The sequence below is a fragment of the Diospyros lotus genome, chromosome 5 (genome assembly GCF_014633365.1).
Source record: "Diospyros lotus cultivar Yz01 chromosome 5, ASM1463336v1, whole genome shotgun sequence".
In the NCBI taxonomy this organism is placed as follows: Eukaryota; Viridiplantae; Streptophyta; class Magnoliopsida; order Ericales; family Ebenaceae; genus Diospyros; species Diospyros lotus.
In genome coordinates, this window is record NC_068342.1 from 10523589 (window position 1) to 10533214 (window position 9626).

General features: G+C 36.3%; 1 protein-coding gene across 1 annotated transcript; it reads left to right on the plus strand.

Moving 5' to 3' along the window:
- Positions 1 to 207: 207 nt before the first annotated feature.
- LOC127802825 (protein TRIGALACTOSYLDIACYLGLYCEROL 4, chloroplastic) lies at positions 208 to 8020 on the plus strand. The gene is made up of 5 exons (XM_052338870.1): positions 208 to 538; positions 1485 to 1734; positions 3994 to 4375; positions 6686 to 6987; positions 7683 to 8020. Exons 1-5 carry the CDS (start codon positions 264 to 266, stop codon positions 7896 to 7898), a joined length of 1425 nt encoding a protein of 474 aa, XP_052194830.1. The 5' UTR covers positions 208 to 263; the 3' UTR covers positions 7899 to 8020.
- Positions 8021 to 9626: the final 1606 nt, after the last annotated feature.

Here is a 9626-nt window from a genome sequence, read left to right on the forward strand (position 1 = left end):
AACGGAAACGTGGAAACAGACATTCTTTTAAAAAAATAAGCATAAATAAGGTTCGAAACGGGAATAGAAAATGTTTCAGAAACAAAGAAACGGCTCTTATGATGTGTTTCCGTGTAACATAACTGCTTACTATTTAATTTGCAGAAGAGACCCAAAAAAAAAAAAATGCTTATTATTATACAAATTGGTTATTTGTGTAATTTTCCCAACACTGGCGAGAGATAAGGAATGAGCTCTGCGGTAAGAGAGAGACAGAGAGAGAGATGGCGAACCTCAGGACGGCGATGGATTCGGGGTTCGGGGACCTCAACATTGCTAGCCCACAGACGCTTCTAGAAGGTTCGGCGAAGTGGGTTCCCGGCGGGCCCTTTCCGCTGGACGGTGCTCGAGCTAGCCGAGCCCTAAGAGTCCAGCAGCTCTCTCTTCTGGGGAACGGATTTCCTCTCGGCATTATACCCTCTTACTCTCCCACTCCACACAAGGAATTGGGTTCTTTCTCTCTTCAGTCGCTCTTTCTCAGACATGAATTCTCCGACTGGTATTAACCTCTCAAATATATATGAATATTGTCTTTCTCTCTTTCTCGGAAATGGATTTTCCAACTATGTTACGTATTAACTCAAATTCAATGTTGCACTTCTCTTACAGATTAGCTATTGTGTCTTTATCTGTAGTTTGGATTGCAGACAAACTTAGTCCTTTTTATTTTTTGTTTCTTTTTTTGTTCTCTGTTTGAATGTTGTAAGATTTAGCAACCAGAGCTTAGGAACATCAGAATAAGGCACACCCAGAATTTTCTTTTTGTCTTCTTCTCTGTTTGACTGCTGCGGAAATGTTGGAAAATTAAGCAATCAGAATATGAAAGTGTTTAGCAAGAAGGCCAGAAAAGAAATGTGAAAACCAAAGGGTTTTTTTGTAAGATTAGGTGAACTCTGCAGCCACATAACTTAACTAAGATGGTTTTATTTCCATTTTGATTTACAAGTTGGTGCCTCAAAATAATAGAACTTAGAATTTGAAGTTACGACCCTAGAAAATGAGAAGGTGCAGAATTGCTGTGGGTGTGCTCAAAATCTGAAGAATTGAATTATAGTTGTGTAGTGCCTTAACTATGACTTTTACTGAAATTATTCATTTAATTTTGAAGGGAAGCCTTTTGAAAGATTGTTGTTGATATTCTGGCATACTTTGTCTGAAATGGAGTATCATCAACTTCTATTTAAATGTCATTGGCAGTTCCATTGAATTTGTTTTGAGAATTTTCAGATATATAAGTAAATATACACAATCCTGCTACAAGTGTCAATAATTTAGATTGCAAAATCTTTGATTCACTTGTATGATCACTGTAATGTTCTCGAAATATCTTCTAGCAAAAGCATGTGTTGAATTACAGTTGAAGGTTCTATAATTTGGTTTTCTGTTTCATATTTGCATTAACCGAGCTCCAAAATTTTAAAAATATGTTGCACAAATTTTTGCAGGTGGCTTGGATTGGCAGCACAGTTCCGCCCTAAGAAATTGATCTCTGCCATTAAAGCAGAAATACATGGCGGTGAAGAGTGGGAGCTATCTGCATTTAAAGATATTGCTAAGCATTTCCTGGACAAGTCCCTTTACTCACTTGGTCTATGCTCACAGATATCTTTGACTTCCTCATCCTCCTTATTATTAAGCACAGAAGCACAAGGTGAGAGGAAGGGACGCCGATCCAGAACTATGCTAATTCACAAGGCATGTACTTCCAGCCAGTCTTCATTTCTATAAGATGGTGTCAGTTAGAGATTTGATTTTGCTTTTTTGTTTATTATTGTTATCATCTTTATCATTATTATTAGTTGGATTTTTCAATGTTGTCAGTAGCTCTCTCTCTGGTTTAGACATTGTAGATGCTGCAGGTATATGCCTACCACATCTTTTTTCTTTTTCTCACCATGCTGTATCTATTAAACTCTAATTTCTCTCTGTGATAGTCAGATTGTAGGAGACCTTGAGTCTAGAAGCAACTCCTGGAGATATGATTGTTCTAGGGCCTGCACTAAGACAACTGAATACATGTGTGTAGTGATCTCGAGGAAGACAGGAATTCTGTGAGATGTTACTCCACCTTTTTATAAAATTTGTATGCTTGAACACTTTTCTGGGGATTAGAACTAGGCTAGAGGGTGATTATGAGCTTAGAAATTTTAATGAGAACTACAAAACAAAATGTGATCTCTTGTTCCTTGCTCATGATTGAAAATGTATTCAATTCTTGTCCTTGAGGAACAGAAAACACAATTCAAGTTTAGACCTATGTGATGGGAATACAACAAAATCATAATTTTAGTGCGTTTTTGTTAAGTCAGTCTACAATTAAATATCCAAAAATTATAAATAAAATTCGAAAATAACACTATTCACAAGAGAATCATAAAAAATTGAAAAACAAACACTATTAAGGTCAGAGATACCTTCAACTAGTTCTTTAAGTATTATTTGATGCAGAAGGGTAAACTTATTTTATCATGACATTCTGTTCCATGATAAATGCAAAAGATAAAATAAATAAATAAGTGAATAAAGTCATTATTCATTCCTTTTTTGAAGGGACTGCTATTTGTTTTCATTTTTGTTGTGGTTGAGAGAGGATACCTCTTTGTCTTTCCTTTTTCCAGTCCTTTATTGATGACCTCTGCTGTAGGTGATAGGGTTGTGAGGTTTCTTCACCTCCTTTTGTACAAGGTTCACCCCCTTACAACATTTTTCTTGTATACAATTTCTTTATATCAACAAATAAATAAACTCCCTAGTCCCAAAAAAGAGGCATCATTAAAAACATTTTTACAATCTTTTAAATATCGTATCCAACATTGGCAGAAAGTAGAAAAAAGGAAAGAGTATGTTTTATTAGCTTTTTACTTTCAAGTAGTCCTAATGCCAACCAAGTACACCTAATATGCTGTGGAATGTTTTTGGTACGTGTTTTGATGTGCGCTTTGAGTGTTTGTCTCTAGAGATGCATGGGAGATAGAAACAATGCCTATTTTTGAGTGCCTTTGCTTCATAGGTAGCAAATACAATCCATCATAAGAACTCTAAGTGTGGTTACTCAAATGTCATGCCCCTCTAGCTTTCTAGTTACTCAATCTTCAATTATTGAAAGTCATTATCAAACAATTGTCCTTTCTGACAATGAAAAAGGTTAGTTACCCTTCTAATGAATAGCAATATGTCCTAAATATAACTATGATCTAGGAAGCGTGGATATGCAGATGGACAAGACACAACATGAATATGTTGACACTTTAATTTTCAAAATTTCAGGAAGGAACATAATGTGAACGTGTCAATAAACAAATACTCTCATATGTAAACATAAAAAAGGACAGCAAGTTATTTTTTTTTATTTTGCACTAAAAATTCATTTATATTTTATTCTACTATATAATTATTTTCATATTTTACACATCTAGAAGACATGTATGTCAAAAGTCATAACATGTATTTTAGAAAGCTTTATTTGTAAAGATGTTTGTTAGGCTTCACAATGTGTAAAATTAAAGATTTTAAAAAAGGAATGACTAATAATATAAAAACACAGTTTGTTTATCCTATAACTGATTTTAAACTTTAATTTAGTCTTTTTTTTATTTTTTATAACCTCTGGCTGCCATGGATGGTGGCCATGGAAGCTCAGAGAGAAAGAGGGGGGAAGGTTCTGACTTCCCAATGTAGTTTTCATTTGTTTAAGTCATAGACATGCATGTCCTTGCTATGGACAGGACACAGCTGACATTATACTTGGACAGTTGGACCAATAAGAGTGCTGCATATGATTTTGGCTATTGTTGGTCATTTCAGAGAATTCCAACACTTCACACTTAACCTCCTGCAACCCATTTCTGTTTTCCTCTCTCACAAGGTCTTTTATTCAAAACTGTTTCTTTTTCTTTTTCCTGGTCATAAAGAGTTATGAAATTTGCTCAATGGACCTTTCATTTCTTCTTACAGCTTCCTAATCATGATCTTACAATGGAGGCAGCATGGCCTGAGCTCTACATAGACCATAATGGGAAATATTGGGATGTTCCCGAATCAATTTCATTGGATTGCTCTTCTCTTGTTTCTGAATCTGGATTGCGGTATCGTGTTGGTCTGCATAAAAATAGTGGTCATCCTCAGGCCCTTGATTCCAGTCATAATGAGTTACCCCTTGCCTTAATGCCTGGGTTATGTGCAAAAGCTGCCTTTTCTTATGAGAAGAGTAAAGACTTGTGGAGGCAAGAGGAGACAAAGAAGGATGTAATTGTAGAGACAAAAAGGGGTCAATTTTGGCGGCCTGCTTATGATATTCGTCTTAAAGAACCTTATTCAGCAATTTCTGGAATTATTGGTAATTCTTTTCTGAGATACCCTTTGCATGATTCTAAGTTCTCATCTATCTGTTTTGTTTAATTAAGTTGATCAAGAAAATAAGTTCTCATCTATCTCATTTGCATGAATCTAGTTTTTTTTTTTTTACCCAAATGAGATGCCTCTTTTTATCTGTTACTAGATGCAGCTCTCTTGGTGTTAGAGAGTAGTTTTTTTCCTCTTTTTCTCATCATTTTTTATTTTCTGGCTTCTCTAGGTCCTGCATCTATGAACTATATAATGGCCATGAAAATCACTTCCTGTTCTCTATTGATTCTTGTTGCAGTATGCTGTGTGAGGCATTTTGAATCACAGACACCTGATCTGAACTAAATTTCTCCAATGTTTTCTTTTTCCTCCTTTCTGGAATATCATAATCTGGGTGCAAGTTATGAGCCTTTTGAAAACTGTCAACAGTTCTTACAGAATTATTCATTTTGTTCTTTGGCACTTTCTCAGATGATGTAACTTTTATGTTTCAAAGACAAGAGAAATAAAAAGACTTTATGACTTGTAGAAAGAAGATTTGTGATAAGAAAATGTAGAGATGTAATATGCCAACCTCTTAGATATTCATAGTCCTTCATATAAGGGTTTAGGCAGAGGAATAGAAGGTCAAATACTTATAAGGCACCGTGTTGTGTCAAAAACCATCCAGTGGACATTTCCACATATGTTTAGACTCTCATTTTCAGACTCTCTTCTGTTGTTTTAACTTTTTAAAAGTGGACACTTTTATTAGTATTACATTCTACTTACAGGAAATAAGTCTGAAAACCAATTACAAGAACAATGTGGATTATAATTATTACTATTAGTCTTTTCACTTTTGGACTTTTGATTTCCAGAAATTTTTGGGGCTAAAATTCTGGCGCACTTATAATTGGTTCACATTTCTAAAAATAGACTAGAACTTTTTGTTCACGCTTCTTTCCTACCAGGTAAAATATGAAAAAAGTAATTTCTTAGTAGATAAGTTTATTTGTAATCTGAAAAATAAAAGTTAGATATTAATTTGATATGTACATATAAAATATAGTTATTTATTGATGTGTGCATATCATGTTATGCCCTAATTTTTCTAAAAATATTATCTTGCCAAGCCTGTGTCAATGTTGGATTCCACGTCTGGATCAGGTTTGTACCCATATTCATGTAGCAGCAGAAAATTCTTTGCCCAATTTTGCTTGCTGAATTCCATGGTTCTATGTTTTTTCTCATGAGCTAATTCTTATGCTACTTGCTTTTTGGATGTGTATCTTGGCGGGCTAAGAGGTATGGCCGTATGGACACTTTTATAAAGGCGGTGTATGTGTCAAACAGCTGTTTCAGACACTGAACTCGTTGAACACTTCTAGATGTTGTGTGTCAGACATTTGTCCAGATGTGTCCTATAATTTTTTAATTTTTTTTACATAGACACTTAAGGGACATGAGCTTGTGTATCCAATATCCATCAGTAATAAAACCACAATTTCATTACCAGTGATTTTGTTTTTTAAAGTTAAAATAAATCATAAAGTTAAAAACAATATAGATTTATATTTATTAGACTTTATTTCTCCAAAATTAACCTTTCTGATTGTTCTCCAAGACCTCCAATTTTTACAATATGGGAATAATTGACATTTATCACAGTTATGCTGTGACAATAGCAATCCTTCTAATTCGATGTGAATTAGAAGGGATGGTTGAAGAACCATGAAAAGAGTGGGAGAGATTGGAGAAGAGAATGAGAGAGAAGAGAGAGAAGTTTGAGAGAGTATGAATTGGATTCTTGATTGAAATATTCGATAACTCTTACAGGAGTAGCCCCCAGCTTATTAAGTTTGCTCTAGGGTGCTGCCGCAGCAGATCATATCTCCTATAACAAACTATTTTGTCCTATTCAAGCCACATTTACACCTGGTTGTACTATCTAACTAACTACCAGCTGGAAAAGGAAAATTACAATTAAAAGCAACAAAGAGAAAACAGTAAATATCAATTAAAATCCGCAGCAAAATTGGCCATGATTCTCAGAGTTTGTTGGTAAGCTCCCTAGTTTTCTTAAAGAACTGCTTAGATGGAGTGTCTTCCCTGTGTCTTCTTGTCGAGGCCTTGTTGATGCCACGTAGTCAATTGATAAAACCACTAGCTCATACACACTTTCTATCGGACATTTTGCACAACACTCCAGAAATTGATCAATGCAGAAATGTCAAACAGTACACTATTGTTCTCTTCGTTTATAAGTTATCATTCTCAGGTTTTTAAAAATTAAAATATCTGATCCAATCCCAAACTTTAGGTGGTATTTGTGCGGCCTGGATCGGAGGTAGGGAGAGCTCAGCAACTGATAAGATTGCAAGACCTCTGGATGCAAAGAGAAGAAGCCCTTTTAGTGCTGATATGTTTGGCTCAGTTTGCTATACTTTCCAACATGGGAAATTCAGGAAGTTATATGGGGACCTCACTCGAATAGATGCTCGCCTCGATATCTGTTCAGCTTCAGCTTTGGCAGAAAGGGTTTCTAAAATTTTCAGGACTTCATCTAGTAATGCTGAAAATCCACTGTATTCTCCCAGGCTCAGTTTGATATTTCAACAGCAGGTACATTTGTTTACATTTGGCTGTGTCTGTTGTGTCCTATAAGGAGAAATTTATAACACCTGCTGATGTTTTTAGTTATACCTGCCCTAACCATAACATGAATTACAAATTAACAAAATAATGCTTTTGTAAAATTGATCCTTTTTTTCTAACAGAATAAAATATTGGCTATTTTGAGTGTAAACAAGGGTGGGGAGGGGAAAAACTGTAGTAGAATTCAAGCAATTTGACAACCCTTAATAATTCCATTAGATGATATGGGGCAAGCTACATAATATTCTAGCTATGTATTCATATATGGTCCTCAAAATTGAAATTTTATTCAGTCTTCAAAATAACTATGGATAGTCTCTCTCAGGTTGTGATTTTATTTATGACCTAAACGTTCACGTGCAATTAACATTATTAGGTTTACTTTTATTCTGATGCCCCCATTGCCAAGAATTAAGTGAGCTCACAACTTGCTTAAGGGCGGTGTGACTTTGGGGAAGATATTTTTCTCCAAGAGCGGAACTAGTGTTCTTTTGGACGAAGGAAGAGGAAGTAAGACCAAATCAGCATAAGCTTCTTCAATTGCTGAGAATTCCTTGACACCGACTGTTTTATCTTTGTGAATGCTTTGTGGAAATTTATTGAAGTTAAATGGATTGCTGAGCCAGTTCGGATAATATTGTGTGATGTTTTTTACCTTTCAGGTTGCAGGCCCATTGGTGTTTCGAGTAGATTCCAAGTTTTTGCTTGATTCATGGTCGTCGTCGTCATCTGGGAAACAAGGAATAGGAATGCATATGGAGGACTTGATATGCAGCTTGAACTACCACCTGAGGCTCCTACATTCGGGGAAAGTGGTGGCATGGTATTCCCCCAAGAGGAAGGAGGCCATGATTGAGCTACGCCTTTTTGAGTTCTAATCTCTCTTTTTCCTGTCTTGTGATTGTTTTGTGTTGAGCCAATATATATCTCACAAGCATGACTTTGTGCCAATCAATTTATTTCCCTTTTGGTAAAATTAAAAATTTAGATGATTTCTCAATTTGTGTGTTTTTGGGGGGCATGAATATGATTGATCAGATGTTGAATGGTTTTCGGAGTAAATTATAGGTTTAATGTATATTTTAGTTTTTAGACTAATCAAAAAAATAGTTTTAAGGATATTAACTAAATTGTGTTTACTATTCATCTCTGGACAAAATAATTTTATACACTTTTAGTCCCTGATTTAATCGACATTAATTGAGATGTTAACTTTGTCTCGTCACGTTGACACATCATTGACACGTCACTCTTCAATATTATCACGTCACCACGGCTTAATGCATTTTTTAGTCCCTAGACTAATCAAAAAAATGGCTTTAAGGATATCAACTAAATTGTGCTCACTATTCATCCCTGCATAAAATAATTTTATACACTTTTAGTCCCTGGCTTAACCGACGTTAATTAAGACATTAACTTTGTCTTATCACAGTGTCACGTTATTACCACGTTACTCATAATATCCACGTTTATTGCCTTTATTTTTATAAAAAAAAAGTCTTCACAGTTGGGTTCCTCGACCATGACCATGGAAAGGTTGAGTTCCTCGACCCAATCGTGGCTAGGACTAGAAACCTAGCAGTCAGGCGGTTAGCCGCCATGGCAGTCGGCTATTGGGGGTCGAGGAACCCCAGAACCTTAGTCCCCGACCCCCAGCCGTTCCCCGATCGTTGGGTTTAGGGTCCCCGACCCTCAACTGTTTTGAGGCGATCGGCAATGGTTGAATCGACGACGGGTGTAGAGGCAAAAACGGTCCAGAATAAGGAGAGAGGGAGAAGGGGGAAAAAGGGCTCCCCATGATAGCCGACAGCCATGGCTAGGTGTGTATAGACTTCGTTTTTTTTTTATATATATATAAAAATATGGACAGCATACGTGGATATTATGAGTGACATGATAGTGACGTGACAGCGTAATGAGGCAAAGTTAACGTCTCAGTTAACATCTATTAAGCCATAAACTAAAAGTGTATAAAATTATTTTGTCCATGGATGAATAGTGAATACAATTTAGTTGATATCTTTAAAGCTATTTTTTTTATTAGTCCAAGGACCAAAAAATGCATTAAGCCGTGGTGACGTGTCAGTGACGTAACAGCATGACGAGGCAAAGTTAATGTTAGTTAAGCCTAGGGGTGAGCAAGAGTTCGATTTAACCAAACTAACCGAATCGAACCGACAAGTTCAGTTGGTTCGGTTTAGTTTTTTATAAAGAACAGTTCGGTTCGGTTACCTATTACTCAAAAATTCGGTTATTCAGTTCGGTTTGGTTATTTTGATAAAAAATAATCGAAAAATCGAATCGATCTTGCACCATTAAACACCCCTCCCTCCCGCCCGCGCGGGGAACCGAATCGTGCCCCATGTACCCGATAGGCCAAAGCCAGCCCCCACTCCTACCCAATAGGCGAGAGTCAGAGAGAGTCACCCCCTTTCCTTTAGTCTGATTTCTAATCGAGCCCTAACCTCCACCATTCGTCGTCGCCGTCAGCTTCTATCCTCCGCCTTCGGCCTTCCTTTCCTCCTTGTGCCGTCTTTTCTTCGTTCATTCTCTCCCTCTTTCTCGCCATTTCGAAACCCTAACCCTAAACCTAATCGTCGGAA